We start from the raw sequence: 19,184 nt of genomic DNA, 5'->3' as shown, positions 1-19,184 counted from the left end.
CACCTAACCTGCACTTCTTTGGACTGTGGGAGGAAACTGGAGCATCTGGAGGCAACCCACGCAGACAAGGGGGAGAACGTGCAAACTCCACACAGTCACCTGAGGCCGGAATTGAACCCGGAACCCTGGAGCTGTGAGGCAACAGTGCTAACCACTGTTCCATCGTGCTGCTTTAGTACCCTAATTAAAATTGCATAAACTATTGGGCAGAGCCTAGACCATGCACCATGTGTGCTTTGCCCAGTTGTTCCAAATCTTTAGTTAACCAACAGTCCTTAAAAAGATCCCTCGAGGTTTTTGACAAAATAGTAAGGAAACATTTTTGCAGCTTAATTTCTGAGGGATTCTCTGAGCCTTCACTCCGGGCCTTTTCCACTGGGAACTGCCTTCGTCAGTTGGGGATGCAGGACTTTTAAGTCAGTCTCTACCACAGCATATTTTCCCCAATCTCCATCTCACCTCCTGCCCCTTTGCTACAATTTCTCTCTCCCCATCCCCCTGTCTCCCCTCCCAAGAACGCACCAGTCTCTCTCCTCCTGAGAATCTACCCCCCAGGCTCAGAATCCTCGCATCGATCCACTCCCCCAAGCCCCCATTCCCCAGGCTCTTTCCACTAAGAACTTAGTCTTCCACTCCCCCAACCCCCATTTGCAGACTCTCTCTCCCTAAGAACGTATTCTGCAGTCTCTAATTCCTCTCCCTTAGTCCTGACTCCCAGTCTTCTCTCCCTCCCCGAGCCACTATTCAATTGTCTCTCACTCTAGCCCTGAGACCCCATTCCCAGTTGCTGTCCCTCAGATCTCCCTTTCCTCAATCTCATTCCCCATCTTCCCCATTCCCAGTATCCCACTACCCAAGTCCTCCATTCCCCACTCACCCTCTCTCCTGAGAATCCACTCCCCAGCCTTCAACTCCTGTGAGCCCCAGCCAGGTTTTGTCCTCCAAGTCTCCATCCCCCAATCACCCAACATAAGTCATTAACCTCACATGGTAGGAATAAAGAGATCTGTAAATTGTTGATCTCCTGGAGGGAGTTTTTGGGATAGGAAGCTCTGTCATCAGGAACATTGTGCTGACTCTGCAACCGAAGAAGATGCACTCAAACTCGTGAATCTCCTAATGGGTCCGCAATGATTGGGAAGGCAAAGCTTCAAGCTGACACCTTCTGGTACGCAGTTATAGTGCCCTGTTCTATTGGTAATTTGAATTTCTCCCCCAGTGAGTCTATCTCACAATTTGTCTCCATTACTTCCATGGGGGTTTATTTTAGGCACCAACGTTTAAGGCCACTGCTAAATAACAAATTGAGCAATTCCAGGACTGTCCAACCCTGGAGGAAAAGCACCAGGACATTCAAAAAATTGCATGATCTAACCAGAAATACAAGTCCGTTCTGGGTGGGATTAGAGGGTTTGTTCCCGGCGATACCCCGCTATTGAATGGCATTCTGTTGTGCTTTCGGGCCAGCGGGGAATGCCCACCAAGGCCGCACGCACACAGCATAATTTCCTGCACTGAGGAGCTCCTTGTGCCAGAAGAGATCAAAATGGCACCCTGAACTCTCCATCCCCTGACACGACCCCCAGACCGCCCAATGCCCCAACTAAACTATAAAGAGTCCGCGAGACCCCAACACTCCACCTCATCCAGGAAGGGCATCCCCTGGCCCAATCCCTGGTGCGGGAAAAATTCAACCCAGGCATCTTGGCACTGCCAGCCTAGCATCCTGGCAGTGCCCCTGCCAGGCTGGCAGTGCCACGTGGCACCTTGCCGGTGTCAGGGTGGCAGCCAGGCACTGAGGTGGCACTTCCAGAGTGCCCAGGTGACACTTCCAGGGTGTCAGGCTGGCAGTGTCATGGCACCCTGGCATCAGTAATGCAGGATGCCACTCGACCCAGATAGAAGCCACCTGGGTGCCTCCAAATGCTTGGACGACCCTCCCCCCAATTGCCGTTGTGCCTGGGCCCGATTGTGGGGACCAGTGGTAATTGGCACCCGGCAGGAGTCTCCTCGGCGTGGCCAGTAGATCCCAGGAGCTGTTTGCGTCTGGCAGAGTTAAGGGAGCTTTTAAGCTCATCGCGGGAACCAGATTGTGACATCTTGCGAGATCTTTTTTGATCTCGTGAGGCATAACGACCATCAGGGATCACAGAAGAGGACTCTCCGGGAATCTACTGGCCGTGTCCCCGATTCTAGTGGGACACGGCCAGTAAATCGCGCCCATCATCTTTTTTGTTATTTTCTTTGAACATTTCTCTTTGCCAGATATACAAGTATTGAAATAGGGGGAAAAAGCCTATTTGTCTGACAGTCACGCATCATCCAATTGGGTAATGAGTTTCTTTGCTTTCCAGTTGGTGCATCAGAAAGATGGATGGACTAGCCGACTAATGGCTGGAGTGTGGGTACTTTGTCGTGATGAATCCTCCATGAATACATTTAATCACAGTTGGGAACCCTGCAAATAGGTGAAGCATCCACGCACTGGTATCCCATGGCACCATTACAGGACACAAATAATTTTGTGCTGACATCCAGGTTTTGTATTTAACTGATATGCATGCTTGAGATGCTCTGAGTTTAGATTAGGAACACATTGATCTGAAGTTCCACTGTAATACAAGCACGGGATTCAGATTACACCATAAAGTATGTCAGTGAAGCTGGAGTCATTTGTTGTAATAAGCAAATACATGAAATTGATCCTGTAACTGCTAGAAGAGTGCCATAAATGATTTCCATAAATTGTAATATCAGATGAAACAATATCATGGCTACGTTATCAACATGAAATAATTAAAATTAATTGCCTGAGAACATACATTCACCTGGACTTTCTGACTATTATAAATCTGCAAGAAATGATTTATATTTTCTGGTGTTGACTTTCTGAATTGATGTGATTCTTACCATCTTGAACACTCAAAGCATGACATAGCGAGACAACATTTTCCATTTCAGAACTGAATAAAAGATGAGCTGTTCCTGCCTCACTCAGCCTAGTGCAATATTCCAAATATTTGTATAATTTTTTTCTCACAGTTAGATTAGGGTTGGAAAGCCTCCTTTCACTGCTTTAACATAGAATTAATTTAAATCAACCACTCTTCAAATGAAGTGGTCGAAATTCAACAGCGGGGGCCCATTTCTAACCCAGATTGTTGAATTCATTTGGAACAATCGAATCCTGTGACCCACCGTCAACTCCCCAAGTCCCGACTGGTGTTTCCGGGTGTTGCGGAGCTCAACCAGACCACTGGATGACAGTCAAAAAGAAAGACCCTAAAACTTACAGCATTTGTGGATTATGAAGGAGTTTGACTTGAGGGCCCCTACTGTCCAACCCTCACCTCCCCATGCTGGGAGGCATCTGCTGCTATGAGTATGGATGCTCGAACATCAAAATATTGTAGCATTGAGAGTGCCTGCTTGAGTCTGTCAAAGGCTGCTATGTGGTGTTCCTGCCAACACCATTCGACACCTTGGTGGAGGAGCTGAGACAGGCAAGTTGTAAGTTTCGAAGATTTCACATTTAGCGGGTCTGCAAGAACCTACATTTCATATCCTGAATGCTGAACACCTTGGCATTTGGCATCTCTGCTACCACTTGGTCCACTGTCTTCATAGAGTTATAAAGTCTGAGCACTGCTTTGTTTAAGTGAACTGGGTCAATACATATCCTGACAGTGCCATTGCTGGACCCCTTTCTGTGGCCTCATCTATCGGAGTTATGATACCCAGTGTAGTCATCCGATGCAGCTCATTGACTACTTTCTGCTTCATGGATGTTGGTACTCTTCTCAGAGTACAAACTGTTGATTGTATTGAGTCATCTAGTCTCATGTGGTATATTACTGGTAGCTTTGTTCTCTTTCATTTCTGGGGCCAGATGTTGCAGACCATGTAACTAGACCAAGTTGGATGAGTCCCAGGGTGATGTTACCCCAAAGATCTAACAGTGGCCTTATATTCAAGTCAACTATGTGAAACTTGAAACTTCCCCATGTGCAATGCAGAAGGTCTGTCTGCCATAGGCCACGAGGTCCACCTTGGTATCCCGGCCCAGTTCTGTTATGGTTTTAGTTCCCATAGTATTCGACTGTGCAATACATTATACTTTACACCATTGTCAATCTTTACCTTCAGTTTTGATTGTTACAAATCAGGTTCAGGGCGATGAAGATCTCACCCTTTCTGTGTTGACACTCTCACAATAGGGTGCTCTTGGAGGCTCAGCGGTTTGGTTCTCTGACAGAGCTCCATGTCATTCACTTTGATGATGTCCCTAACCTTGGAGGACTGACTGGCTGCAATGTTGCTCTTGTCAAAAGAAAATTGCTGAGATTTCGATCTGCAGTATTTTGTGAAATGATTCCACTTTCCACATTTGTTGCAGCGTTTACAATACACCAGACAGGTTTCTCTGTTCTGAGGGTGATAGCCTCCACATGGGGTAGGGCATGCCCTCTATCGAGGAAACTTCAGTTTCCCACCTTAACTCCTTGCTGCTTTTTTCAGATTATTTGTTTAGCATGCAGATGCTATTGGCTGTTTGTAGTGTTAATTATTTCTCTCGCAGCAGTTGCTTTGGGATTAGGTCACTGTCGACCCCACAGAGTATCCAATCCCTCACTAACTCATCAGCAAGAATGCCAAATGCACATTTCTTTGCTAAGATTTTCAAAGTTGCCGTCTATGATTAATGGACTTGTCAGATCTTTGATTCATAAAATTACACGCGCCTGTCAAATATTATGGTCTTCACTGGCAGGTAAATGTTCTCAATGTTTTTTTGAACTATTTCAGGGTCCTCTTTGTCCTTTTCTATTTGAAACACAAAGGACTCGAACTTCTCGACTGCCTCGGGGTCCATTAAATTGAGTAAGGTGTAAGCTTGTGCCTTTTTTAATTTATCTGATAATCCAGCAAAGTAATATATATACCACTCCTTTTCGAACTTGGCCCAGTTGTCCGCGATATTTTCCTCAAATATGAGAGAGTCAAAGCGGCAAAGTCCTTGTGCCATACTGCCAACTCTTGACACCAAATAGATGTGCTGGGTTCCCAAAGACTGGTGACCAAGGACTTGTAACAAAGAATACTTTATTCAATGATGTGGCGATGCCGGCGTTGGACTGGGGTGAGCACAGTAAGAAGTCTTACAACACCAGGTTAAAGTCCAACAGGTTTGTTTCGATGTCACTAGCTTTCGGAGCACAGCTCCTTCCTCAGGTGAATGAAGAGGTATGTTCCAGAAACACATATATAGACAAATTCAAAGATGCCAAACAATGCTTGGAATGCGACCATTAGCAGGTGATTAAATCTTTACAGATCCAGAGATGGGGTGACCCCAGGTTAAAGAGGTGTGAATTGCATCAAGCCAGGACAGTTGGTAGGATTTTGCAGGCCAGATGGTGGGGGATGAATGTAATGCGACATGAATCCCAGGTCCCGGTTGAGGCCGCACTCATGTGTGCGGAACTTGGCTATAAGTTTCTGCTCGGCGATTCTGCGTTGTCGCGCGTCCTGAAGGTCGCCTTGGAGAATGCTTACCCGGAGGTCAGAGGCTGAATGCCCTTGACTGCTGAAGTGTTCCCCGACTGGAAGGGAACATTCCTGCCTGGTGATTGTTGCGCGATGTCCGTTCATTCGATCGCGCAACAATCACCAGGCAGGAATGTTCCCTTCCAGTCGGGGAACACTTCAGCAGTCAAGGGCATTCAACCTCTGATCTCCGGGTAAGCATTCTCCAAGGCGACCTTCAGGACGCGCGACAACGCAGAATCACAGAGCAGAAACTTATAGCCAAGTTCCGCACACATGAGTGCGGCCTCAACCGGGACCTGGGATTCATGTCGCATTACATTCATCCCCCACCATCTGGCCTGCGAAATCCTACCAACTGTCCTGGCTTGATGCAATTCACACCTCTTTAACCTGGGGTCACCCCATCTCTGGATCTGTAAAGATTTAATCACCTGCTAATGGTCGCATTCCAAGCATTGTTTGGCATCTTTGAATTTGTCTATATATGTGTTTCTGGAACATACCTCTTCATTCACCTGAGGAAGGAGCAGCGCTCCGAAAGCTAGTGACATCGAAACAAACCTGTTGGACTTTAACCTGGTGTTGTAAGACTTCTTACTTTATTCAATAGTTGAGCTGCTGAGCAGTGGGAGACCATTTTGCAGACAGCGATCATAACTCCGTTAGATTCAAGATTGTTATGGCAAAGGACAATGGAATCAAAGTTCTAAACTGGGGCAAGGCCAATTTTAATAAGATCAGATATAATTTGGCCAGAGTGGACTGGGAGCGGCCACTTTTAGGTAAACCTGTGATGGAACAGTGGGATGCATTCAAGAATAAAATAGGGAGAGTGCAGGGCCAAAATGTTCCAATAAAGAAAAAGGGGGGACTCCAACTAATCCAGTAAACCCTGGCTATACAACATTGGTTAAAAATAAAAAAGGAGGCTTATGGCAGGTTTCAAGGGCTCAAAACAGCAGAAGCCTTAGAGGCGTATAGAATGTGCAAGTGGGAACTTAAAAAGGAAATTAGGAGAGCAAAAAGGGGACATGAAAGAATACTGGCAGGTAAAATAAAGGAAATCCTAAGTTGTTTTACAAGCACATTCAGGGTAAAAGATAACTAGGGAAAGAGTAGGACCCATTAAGGACCACGGTGGTAATTTGTATGGAGCCAGAGGATGTAGGTAGGGTTCTAAATGAATACTTTGTGTCAGTGTTCACTAGTGAGAGGGACAGTGTGGGTATAGAAATCAGGGGGAAGGACTGTGATAATATTAAAGACATTAACATCGACAGAGAGGAGATTCTGAGTGGTCTGGCAGACTTAAAAGTAGACAAATCTCCAGGGCCAGATGAAATATATCCCAGGCTATTGAGTGAGGCAAGGGAGGAAATAGCAGGGACTCTGGCAACAATTTTCAATTCCTCTCTGGCCACAGAAGAGGTACTGGAGGATAGTCAACATAGTACCATTATTCAAGAAGGGAGGAAGGGATAAACCAGGGAACTACAAGCCAGTCAGTCTAACCTCAGTGGTGGGAAAACTGTTGGATGCAATTCTGAGAGACAGAATTAATCTGCATTTGGAGAGGCAGGGATTAATCAAGAACAGTCAGCATGGTTTTGTTAAGGGGAGGTCATGTCTGACCAACCTGATTTAATTTTTCGAAGAGGTGACCAAGTGTGTAGATGAGGGAAATGCATTTGATGTAGTCTACTTAGACTTCAGCAAGGCTTTTGAATAAGGTCCCACATGGGAGACTGACAGTGAAGGTAAAAGCCCACGGGATCCAAGGGAATTTGGCAAATTGGATCCAAAATTGGCTGAGTGGCAGGAAGCAGAGGGTGATGGTCAAGGGGTGTTTTTCTGACTGGAAACCTGTGTCCAATGCAGTCCTGCAGGAATTAGTGTTGGTACCCTTGCTGTTTGTGGTTTGTATAAATGATTTAGACATCAATGTAGGAGGATTGATCAGTAGGTTCGTGGATGACACAAAAATTGTTGGGGTGGTAAATAGTGAGGAGGTTAGCCTTTGATTACAGGAGGATATAGACAGGCTGTTCAGATCAGCTGATCAGTGGCAAATGGAATTCAGTCCGGAGAAGTGTGAGGTGATGCACTTGGGCAGGACAAAAGCAAGGGAATACATGACAAACAACAGGACTCTGGGAAGCACCAAGGACCAGAGGGACATTGGTGTGCATATAAAACATAGAACATAGAACATAGAAAATACAGCACAGAACAGGCCCTTCGGCCCACGATGTTGTGCCGAACCTTTGTCCTAGATTAATCATAGATTATCATTGAATTTACAGTGCAGAAGGAGGCCATCCGGCCCTCCGAGTCTGCACCAGCTCTTGGAAAGAGCACCCTACCCAAACTCAACACCTCCACCCAACACCAAGGGCAATTTGGACATTAAGGGCAATTTATCATTGGCCAATTCACCTAACCCGCACACCTTTGGACTGTGGGAGGAAACCGGAGCACCCGGAGGAAACCCACGCAGACACGGGGAGGACGTGCAGACTCCGCACAGACAATGACCCAAGCTGGAATCGAACCTGGGACCATGGATCTGAGAAGCAATTGTGCTATCCACAATGCTACCGTGCTGCCCTTAAGAACAAATAAATCTACACTATATCATTTTCCCGTAATCCATGTACCTATCCAACAGCTGCTTGAAGGTCCCTAATGTTTCCGACTCAACTACTTCCACAGGCAGTGCATTCCATGCCCCCACTACTCTCTGGGTAAAGAACCTACCTCTGATATCCCTCCTATATCTTCCACCTTTCACCTTAAATTTATGTCCCCTTGTAATGGTGTGTTCCACCTGGGGAAAAAGTCTCTGACTGTCTACTCTATCTATTCCCCTGATCATCTTATAAACCTCTATCAAGTCGCCCCTCATCCTTCTCCGCTCTAATGAGAAAAGGCCTAGCACCCTCAACCTTTCCTCGTAAGACCTACTCTCCATTCCAGGCAACATCCTGGTAAATCTTCTTTGCACCTTTTCCAGAGCTTCCACATCCTTCCTAAAATGAGGCGACCAGAACTGTACACAGTACTCCAAATGTGGCCTTACCAAAGTTTTGTACAGCTGCATCATTACCTCATGGCTCTTAAATTCAATCCCTCTGTTAATGAACGCGAGCACACCATAGGCCTTCTTCACAGCTCTATCCACTTGAGTGGCAACTTTCAAAGATGTATGAACATAGACCCCAAGGTCTCTCTGCTCCTCCACAATGCCAAGAACTCTACCGTTAACCCTGTATTCCGCATTCATATTTGTCCTTCCAAAATGGACAACCTCACACTTTTCAGGGTTAAACTCCATCTGCCACTTCTCAGCCCAGCTCTGCATCCTATCTATGTCTCTTTGCAGCCGACAACAGCCCTCCTTACTATCCACAACTCCACCAATCTTCGTATCGTCTGCAAATTTACTGACCCACCCTTCAACTCCCTCATCCAAGTCATTAATGAAAATCACAAACAGCAGAGGACCCAGAACTGATCCCTGCGGTACACCACTGGTAACTGGGATCCAGGCTGAATATTTGCCATCCACCACCACTCTCTGACTTCTATCGGTTAGCCAGTTCGTTATCCAACTGGCCAAATTTCCCACTATCCCATGCCTCCTTACTTTGTGCAGAAGCCTACCATGGGGAACTTTATCAAATGCTTTACTAAAATCCATGTACACTACATCCACTGCTTTACCTTCATCCACATGCTTGGTCACCTCCTCAAATAATTCAATAAGATTTGTAAGGCAAGACCTACCCCTCACAAATCCGTGCTGACTATCCCTAATCAAGCAGTGTCTTTCCAGATGCTCAGAAATCCTATCCTTCAGTACCCTTTCCATTACTTTGCCTACCACCGAAGTAAGACTAACTGGCCTGTAATTCCCAGGGTTATCCCTAGTTCCTTTTTTGAACAGGGGCACGACATTCGCCACTCTCCAATCCCCTGGTACCACCCCTGTTGACAGTGAGGACGAAAAGATAATTGCCAACGGCTCTGCAATTTCATCTCTTGCTTCCCATAGAATCCTTGGATATATCCCGTCAGGCCCGGGGGACTTGTCTATCCTCAAGTTTTTCAAAATGCCCAACACATCTTCCTTCCTAACAAGTATTTCCTCGAGCTTACCAATCTGTTTCACACTGTCCTCTCCAACAATATCGCCCCTCTCATTTGTAAATACAGAAGAAAAGTACTCATTCAAGACCTCTCCTATCTCTTCAGACTCAATACACAATCTCCCGCTACTGTCCTTGATCGGACCTACCCTCGCTCTAGTCATTCTCATATTTCTCACATATGTGTAAAAGGCCTTGGGGTTTTCCTTGATCCTACCCGCCAAAGATTGTTCATGCCCTCTCTTAGCTCTCCTAATCCCTTTCTTCAGTTCCCTCCTGGCTATCTTGTATCCCTCCAATGCCCTGTCTGAACCTTGTTTCCTCAGCCTTACATAAGTCACCTTTTTCCTATTAACAAGACATTCAACTTCTCTTGTCAACCATGGTTCCCTCACTCGACCATCTCTTCCCTGCCTGACAGGGACATACATATCAAGGACACGTAGCACCTGTTCCTTGAACAAGTTCCACATTTCACTTGTGTCCTTCCCTGCCAGCCTATGTTCCCAACTTATGCACTTCAATTCTTGTCTGACAACATCGTATTTACCCTTCCCCCAATTGTAAACCTTGCCCTGTTGCACGTACCTATCCCTCTCCATTACTAAAGTGAAAGTCACAGAATTGTGTTCACTATCTCCAAAATGCTCCCCCACTAACAAATCTATCACTTGCCCTGGTTCATTACCCAGTACTAAATCCAATATTGCCCCTCCTCTGGTTGGACAATCTACATACTGTGTTAGAAAAGCTTCCTGGACACACTGCACAAACACCACCCCATCCAAACTATTTGATCTAAAGAGTTTCCACTCAATATTTGGGAAGTTAAAGTCGCCCATGACTACTACCCTATGACTTCTGCACCTTTCCAAAATCTGTTTCCCAATCTGTTCCTCCACATCTCTGCTACTATTGGGGGGCCTATAGAAAACTCCTAACAAGGTGACTGCTCCTTTCCTATTTCTGACTTCAACCCATACTACCTCAATAGGGTGATCCTCCTCAAACTGCCTTTCTGCAGCTGTTATACTATCTCTAATTAATAATGCCACCCCCCCACCTCTTTTACCACCCTCCCTAATCTTATTGAAACATCTATAACCAGGGACCTCCAACAACCATTTCTGCCCCTCTTCTATCCAAGTTTCCGTGATGGCCACCACATCGTAGTCCCAAGTACCGATCCATGCCTTAAGTTCACCCACCTTATTCCTGATGCTTCTTGCGTTGAATTATACACACTTCAACCCATCTCCGTGCCTGCAAATACTCTCCTTTGTCAGTGTTCCCTTCCCCACTGCCACATTACAAGCTTTGGCGTCCTGAATATCGGATACACCAGTCCCTTCAAGTAGCAGAGCAGGTGTATACAGTGGTTAAGAAAGCATCTGGTATACTTGCCTTTATTAGCCGAGGCATAGCGTTTAAGAGCTGAAACTATATAAAACATTGGTTTGGCCACAGTGAAAGGATTGTGTGCAGTTCTGGATTCCACAGTCCAGGAAAGATGTGACAGCACTGGAAAGGATGCAGAGGAGATTTACCAAGATGTTGCATGGGCCGGAGAGGTTTAATTATGAAGACAGATTGGATAGACTGGGATTGCTTTCCTTGTCGTAGAGGAGACTGATGGGGGACATTATTGAGATGTATAAAATTATGAGGGGCACAGATAGACAGGAATTTGTTTCCCCTTGGTGAAGGGATCAATGATCAGGAGGCATAGATTTAAGTAAAGGGGCAGGAGGTTTAGAGGGGATGTGAGGAAAATCATTTTCACCCAGAGGATGGTGAGAGTCTGGAACTCGCTGCCTGAAAGGGTGCTGGAGGCAGAGACCCTCATAACATTTAATAAAAATTTAGTGCACTTGCAATGCCGAAGCATACACGGCTATGGGCCAAGTGCTGGAAAATGGGATTAGAATACTTAGGTGGTCGGTTTTGACCGACGCAGACGCAATGGGCCGTAGGGCCTTTTCTGTGCAGTAGACCTCTATGACTCTCTGCTTGTACTCTACCTATGATCCCAGGGAGAACTCCCGCACTCTCAACACGCGACCTTTTAAGTCGCCATATTATCAAGTGACCACTCAGTCTACAACTATCTTGCAGATAAATTTTAATAATTTAATCGCCAATGAGTGATATATATGTGGCTAAAGGAAATTACTGGAAACTTGGTTCTAATGTCATCCAAAATTAAATAATACCAATTTTCGCAATAATAGGAATGATTTTCAATATCAACGTGCATTCAGGATATTAAATTGAATATTGTGCAAGAGATTTTGGTTAATTCAATGTGTTTTTTACCAGCTGATGCGCGGATCAGGTCAAGAACCTGGAAGCTTCATTTTCATGAAGTTCAAAGGTGAAAGCACAGCCTTGAAACTTCCACATTTGTGCTGCCCCAAATCCCGTCTCCTGGCCTTGATTTTGCTTCCCTTAACAGGAATTTGAATCCACCAAGTATCAGCCAAATCTTGATTACATAGGCTTTGAAGATACAAAGATACAGCTACCACTTAGCTAGAAAATGCTGATGGAAGGATTGAAGACCAATTATAAAACAACCACAGAAATTATGTATAAAGACTGTAGTGATATGCATCACTGTATATACACAAGGGGTTAATGTAAATACACTACAACTAAGTAACCACTAGAGGGAGCACCAGAGATGTCATGACATGCAGGCACGCAACCAATGAGTCATTAGAACAGGGCACAACCAATGGGTAATCAGGACACCCAGAGGTGGCATTACCACAAGGGGGCACTACACGACCCATATAAAAAGGACAAGGCACACAGGCTCTGCCTCTTCGACCGGCAGAAACCAAGAGAGCAAGACAGGGTTGATTATCAGCAACATCACACCCTAGCACATGGTCGAGAGCAAGCTTGTATAGTTAGCAGAATAGAATGAGTTACTAGAGGCAGATCTGTAGAGTGTTGAACTCATTTAAGAGCATTGTTAACCATTCAATAAATACGTTAAACTTAACTCCGAGTCTGGAGCATCTTTCAGCAGAGCCTACATCAAGTGGCAGCTTATGTTACTAGCAATAACAAAACACAACAAAGACCATTGCGATTTATCGGTACAGTTGACTCATGTTGCTTCACCATTGATCCATTTTAAAGATGATGCCAGAAAGGATTTTACCCCCTTGAAGTTGAACATAAAGGTACATCACTATTTACAAAGTGATGGTATCCTTTCAATTTTTGAGGCCTTTAGTATTCATTGATATTTGCAGTAGCAGGCACCACAGCAAAGTATTTCAGAACATGTGTGGTGTCATGTCACAGAGGAATGCAAGTGAAATTCCCTGCTCTGCTGTATTCCTACCCTATTCATCTGTGTAGTTTATTTTCCAGGTTTGGGGATCGGGGTGGGGGTGGGGATTGGAGAAAAAGTTTGTTAGAGTTTCCACCTGGCAACTGTTTATATACTTCCTGGCAACTAGTCAAGAACTACATTGGCAGAGACTTGGGAGTAATCTTCAGACACAGCTTTGTTATTTTTAATGTTGATGTTCTATTTGATTTCAACCTGCTATTATTTTTGAACTGATGCATAAAATGGAATCCCTTGAAAGAATTATTACATTTAAGGAGCAGCAGTGAGAATATCCATGTATATTATGTATGTACCAACCTTGGCTCAGTAGCAGCAATCATCCCTCTGGTTCAGTCGGCTGTAGATTCAAGCCCAACTTGCGCTGACAAGAAGCCATTTATTGGATGGGATGTTAAATCAAGGTCCCATCTGCTCCGTCAGATAATAGATCCCGCAGTACTATTCAAAGATGCTGGAAAGTCCTTCCCTGGTGACCTGTCAATGGTTTCTCTCAACCAACACTACCCAAAAAGTAGATAATCTGGTCATGTATCTCAACGTTGTTTCTGCAACACTGCATTCTGTGTGAATTGGCTGTCACATTTCCCTACTTTACAACTGTGACCACAATTGAAAATGACTTAATTGGCTGTAAAGTGCTTTGGGATGTCCTGAAGACTTATAGGGCACAATATAAAAGCCAAGTTTGTTCCTTCCCTTTCCTTTTTATTACCTGTCAAGAAAGCATAAAAGCTGACTGCAGAAGTTGATCAAATCTACTTATTGTAAAATTAATCTGCATCAATCAGCTTAAATGCTAATTTTATTTCCATGTACTTAACTTGGGAACCAAAGATGAAAGGCCCTTGACAGAGAAACCCATTCCTTTTAGTACTATAAATATAATAAGCTACAAATAAATGTTTCTAACTACTGCAATTTTGACAGGTATACCGCAGTATCGGAAATGACTGTTCCATTGAATACACTTTATATTCAGATTCCATTCTATAAGACCAGTATCAGTATCACCAAAACTGATTATAAAAGTGGCTAACTCAGTAATATTGAATAAGAATTGCAGGAGACCTGTGATCTGTAGGGCGTCAGTATAGTTATTTGCAGTCCATTTCATACTGCTCCTTGTTGACTGAAGGGATTCATGCGACCATACATACGAACTGGGAGCTGAAGTAGGCCACTCAGCCCTTCGAGCATGCTCCACCATTCAATAAGATCCTGGCTTATCTGACTGTAACTTCCTGCATACCCCCAGTAACCCTTCACCCCCTTCTTAATCAAGTATCTATCTACCTCTGCCTTGTAAACATTCAAAGACTCTGATTCAACTGCCTTTTGAGGCAGAGAATTCCAAAGACTCAGTACCCTCTGAGAGGAAACAATTATTCTCACCTTAAATGTGTGATCCCTTAATTTTAAGGCAGTGATCCCGAGTTCTAAATTCTCCCACAGGAGGAAACATCCTCTCCACATCAACCCCATCAAGACTGCTCAGGATCTTACATGTTTCAGCTAAGTTGCCTGTTACTCTTATAAACTCCAGCAGATAGGAGCTTTGTCAAATCAATCTTTCCTCAGAAGACAAGCCACCCATTCCTGGTATTAGTTTAGTTAACTTTCTCTGAACTGTTTCTGATGCATTTACATCTTTCCTTCAATATGGAGATAGATACTGTGCACAGTACTCGAGATGTGGTCTCACCTCCTGTACAACTGAAGCATAACCTCCGTATTTTTATATTCAATTCCCCTTGTAATAAACAAAAACATTCTGTTAGCTTTCTTAATTATTTGCTGATTCACTACCATTGTGTACAGTCCCTTCAGTAATATTTATATATCACTTTTTTTTTAGAAATTATTTTATTGAGGCACTTATAATTTTAACACTTTTCAACAATAACATCCAACAGATCTCCTCCCCTACCAACTTTCTGAACATCTTGGATATGTAGTCCATGGAGTTGGAGCCATCCAGACCCTCCAGCAGCCCTACGATCCTTAGGTTCTGTCATCTGGAATGGTTCTCCGGATCGTCAACCTCTCCTCTGCCTCCAGGGAAACAATCCGATCACTATAGTCAGAGAGCACCATCTCCACCTTCTGAATCATTGCTTCCTGTACCACAATCCAATGGTTCATCTTGTCCATGGCAGACCAAATTGGGGCCAAAACCCCTTCCATTGCCTTCTCCAAATCCTCAGCGACCGCCTGCCACTGCTTCTTAAATTCGTCGGTCAAGAAGCTACTTTTCAGCCACCCACTGAGGGGTCATCGGCTCAGCAGAAGCCGTCTCCATGGCCACCCTGCTGATGCTCAGCAAATTATTGAGTCTGACAACGACCCTGGCCCGACTTCTGCTTTGTGCCATTTTTACCGGACATTACTCGAACGAGGAGGGTCTTATTCCATCAAACTCCTCAAATTTCTCCTGAAAAAAAATCACATAAACCAGGCAGAAAGGGGCAAAACCAAGTACCCTCGTGGGAGCCACCGCGTGTTCGACCGCTCACCACATAGCCGCCACCAGAAGTGCCTCTCCTTGTGACCCTTTGACTCAAATCTAAGAATAAACATTCACTGCACTACCTATTGAAGTTGAATGTACTGGTGAATATTTAAGGACGTGATGCTCATCTCATGATATATCAATAGTTAAATAATGGTGTTTTATTTATGTCTGTTGCAGGTCATTTGTCATCCAACAGATTCCGAGCAGTAACCTCTTTATGGTGGTTGTTGATGCCAGCTGTGATTGCGCTATAGGACCAATTACAATGGAGCCTATCGAAATAATGTATATCCTTTAATATACTCAATAGATTTTATCTGTTTTTGAAAATTCTTAATTTTATAAATGCAAGTTTTCCAGCCAGCAGAAGTAGTAAAACAGATGTATAATAAAAACACCTCAAAATATATCTATTTATAGGACATAATGCATGTGTAACTTGGCAGCAGCCACAACTGTTATGTGGTTATTTTGGAAGACACCCAAGCAGGTACGGATCAGTCCACAATTTGTTTCATGTCAGTTTAATTAGTTTCACCTACATTTAGTTAGAGTGAGTAATATTATTTTCCCTTACATAGATATAGCTCCTTTTGTGCTATGTTAAGGAATTTGAAAATCAACACAGAGCAGATTTTCCTCTTTTTCAGCCTCAGACTATTGGATTCCACGGATGCAGCGGATGCCACCCGGACTTTCCAGCATGTGGCTGGGAGCTCGCTCCACTCCTTCCAGCAGGGCACACTCCATCACCATCCCTGGGTATGTCCTGTCTTACTGACCAGACAGAGGTGGCGGGAAGTGGCATACAGCCAGGAGGGAGTGGTCCTGGAGTCCTCAGTATTGACTCCAGACTAAGTCTCGTGGCATCAAGTCAAGCATGGGGCAAGGAAACAATCTGCAAATTGGCACCTAGCACCCTCCGTCAACTGTTGATTCATGCTTCTCCATGTTGAACACCACTTGGAAGAGGCATGGAAGGTAGCAAAGGGACAAAATATACAGAATGGTTAGGGGGTTTCATTGTCCATCAGCATCCCTTCTCTCAAATCATCAGTAAAGTAATGGAAGCTCTCATCAGTGCTATCAAGTGGCACTTACTCATGAATCACCAACTCACCAATGGTCACTTTGGGTTCGGCCAGAATCACTCAGCTCCTGATCTAATTACAGCCTTGGCTGAAAGAGCAAATATCCAGAGGTGAGATTTCATGAGATATGAGGGTCACTGGCAAGGGTATTATTTGTTGCTCATCAATTGCCCTTGAACTGAATGGCTCATTACCGAGCACAAAACATTGATATTGTTGGAGAACAATCATCTCTGCCTCAGGACATCGCTGCAGGAATTCCTCAAAGTTGAGTCCTAGACCCAACCATCTTCAGCTGCTTTATTAATGACCTTCCCTCCATAATGATGTCAAAAGGGGGATGTTCACTAACAAGTGTATCGTGTTCAGTCCCATTCATAATTCCTCAGATAATGAAGCAGGTTGTTTCTCTATGCACCTGGACAATATTCAGGCTCGGGCTGATAAGTGACACTTAGAACATAGAACATTACAGCGCAGTACAGGCCCTCCGGCCCTCGATGTTGCGCCGACCTGTGAAACCACTCTAAAGCCCATCTACACTATTCCCTTATCGTCCATATGTCTATCCAATGACCATTTGAATGCCCTTAGTGTTGGCGAGTCCACTACTGTTGCAGGCAAGGCATTCCACGCCCTTACTACTCTCTGAGTAAAGAACCTACCTCTGACATCTGTCCTATATCTACCTCCCCTCAATTTAAAGCTATGTCCCCTCATGCTAGACATCACCATCCGTGGAAAAAGGCTCTCACTGTCCACCCTATCCAATCCTCTGATCACCTTGTATGCCTCAATTAAGTCACCTTGCTCCATACAAGCAGCGAGTAATGACCGTCTCCAACAAGAGAAAGTCTAAGCATCTCCCCAAAGTCTAAGCATCTCCCTAAACCACAAGAGCTTTACCATCACTGAATTCCCCACCATCAACCTCCTAGGGTTACCATTGACCAGAATTGGTCCACTTGGTCTTATTATTTTATGATATAGAAATGTAACTGGACCAGGCACATAAAGACAATGGCTCCAAGAGCAGGTCAGGGGCTGAGAATTTTACATTGAGTAACTCCCTAAGGCTGGTCCATCACCTACAAGGCACAGATAATGGGTAGGATTGAATACTCCCTATTTCCCTGGGTGAGTGCACTTTCAAGAAGCTCAACAAAAGTCAAAGCAGTCCACTTGACTGACTCTCCATCCACCGTCTTAAGCATTCATCTTTGACCTACAACTGGTGCATTGTGTACCATCCATGCGATGTACTGCAGGAATTCACCAAGTCTCCTCTGGTTGCACTTTCCAAACCTACAAATTCTACCAACAAAAGGACAGTGGCAAATGAGAATGTCACCACCTGCAAGTTCCCATCCAAGTCACCCACCACCAGTTTGGAAATATATCACCATTCCTTTACTGTTCCCAGGTTAAAGTCCCGGAAATCCCTTCTTAGCAACACTATTGGTGTACCTATATACAGAAGAATATCCACCATTTAAGATGGTGGATCACCACTGCCTTTTCAAGGGCAATTAGGGATGAGTGATAAATGCTGGCCTTGCTAGTGATCCCACGAATAAATAAGAAAAAAAATCATGAGATGAAATTTGTGAATGGTTCAATACAGTAATTCTTACTCCAAGATTGATACAGTCAAGCAAATTGTAAAATGTCTATGAGGCCCACACAGAACAAGAACTCATCACAAGACATTCTGGGCACAATCAACCGGCCGCGTAGAGCCTGACTGGGAGCTCAACAAGGTCGGCAGATGCCCGGAGAAGCCTCCTGCGGGCCACCCAGCAGCTAGTACGCCTCGCGGGATCTACCCCGACCTGGTGAGGCGGCGCGATCAAGATCCCGTCCACAATGGATGTGACCATACCGCTCTCGCCTAAGTATGTTTCAACCTACTTGGCATACCCACCTGGGGACTACCGGTCTTCCGGCATCTAACACCTCCCTAGTTTTCCGTTTCCCCACCTTTCCGTTTCAGAAACATAAGGGCCCGATTCTCCGGAAAAATATCTAAGTGTGGTAGTGAGCGGGAATTGCTGCAAGTTCCCGGCGGTCGGCCAATGGGAGAGTGGAGAATTGTAAAACACATTCAACACCTTTTTGCACAAACATTATGATGCATCTGTCACTTCCGCAATGCGGGCTGACCTCCGAACCCTTTGCCCCTCCCTCCCTGTGACACTCACCCACCCTCCAGCGGTTGTCACATCCCTGGAGCTGTGTCCCATCCCCTGAGTGTTCAGATGTTGGTTGCTGGGTGTGTAGTGTTGCCTCCCGCAGTGTTCAGACATCAAGGTGTGATTGGGATGCTACACAATGACTCCCATAGTCTACATGGCCCGTCTTGGGTCCACTTGGGTTGTGTGAAATGCTCACTTAACTACGGTTACCAATTCCCTATCAGCAATAGCCTTCAGCCACATGGCCAGAGGCCTCGGCAGTCGGAGGGGGTTATGGGTGGTCCGTGGGACAGACTGACAAAGACAAGGGTTGCCCCG

At 45.0% G+C, this 19,184-nt stretch overlaps 1 protein-coding gene across 1 annotated transcript in view; it reads left to right on the top strand.

The window, feature by feature from the left end:
• The window catches only part of cacna2d3a (calcium channel, voltage-dependent, alpha 2/delta subunit 3a), a 1,400,547-nt gene that overhangs the window by 1,369,557 nt on the left and 11,806 nt on the right, over nt 1–19,184 (top strand). Inside the window, exon 36 of the mRNA XM_072472475.1 lies at nt 15,758–15,870. Coding sequence (XP_072328576.1) covers nt 15,758–15,870 — 113 coding nt within the window. The remainder of the gene's footprint in view (nt 1–15,757; nt 15,871–19,184) is intronic.

The sequence above is a fragment of the Scyliorhinus torazame genome, chromosome 13, assembly GCF_047496885.1.
Source record: "Scyliorhinus torazame isolate Kashiwa2021f chromosome 13, sScyTor2.1, whole genome shotgun sequence".
Classification (NCBI taxonomy): domain Eukaryota; kingdom Metazoa; phylum Chordata; class Chondrichthyes; order Carcharhiniformes; family Scyliorhinidae; genus Scyliorhinus; species Scyliorhinus torazame.
Note: the sequence above shows the minus strand (reverse complement) of the source record. Positions and strands in the feature narration are given on the sequence as shown.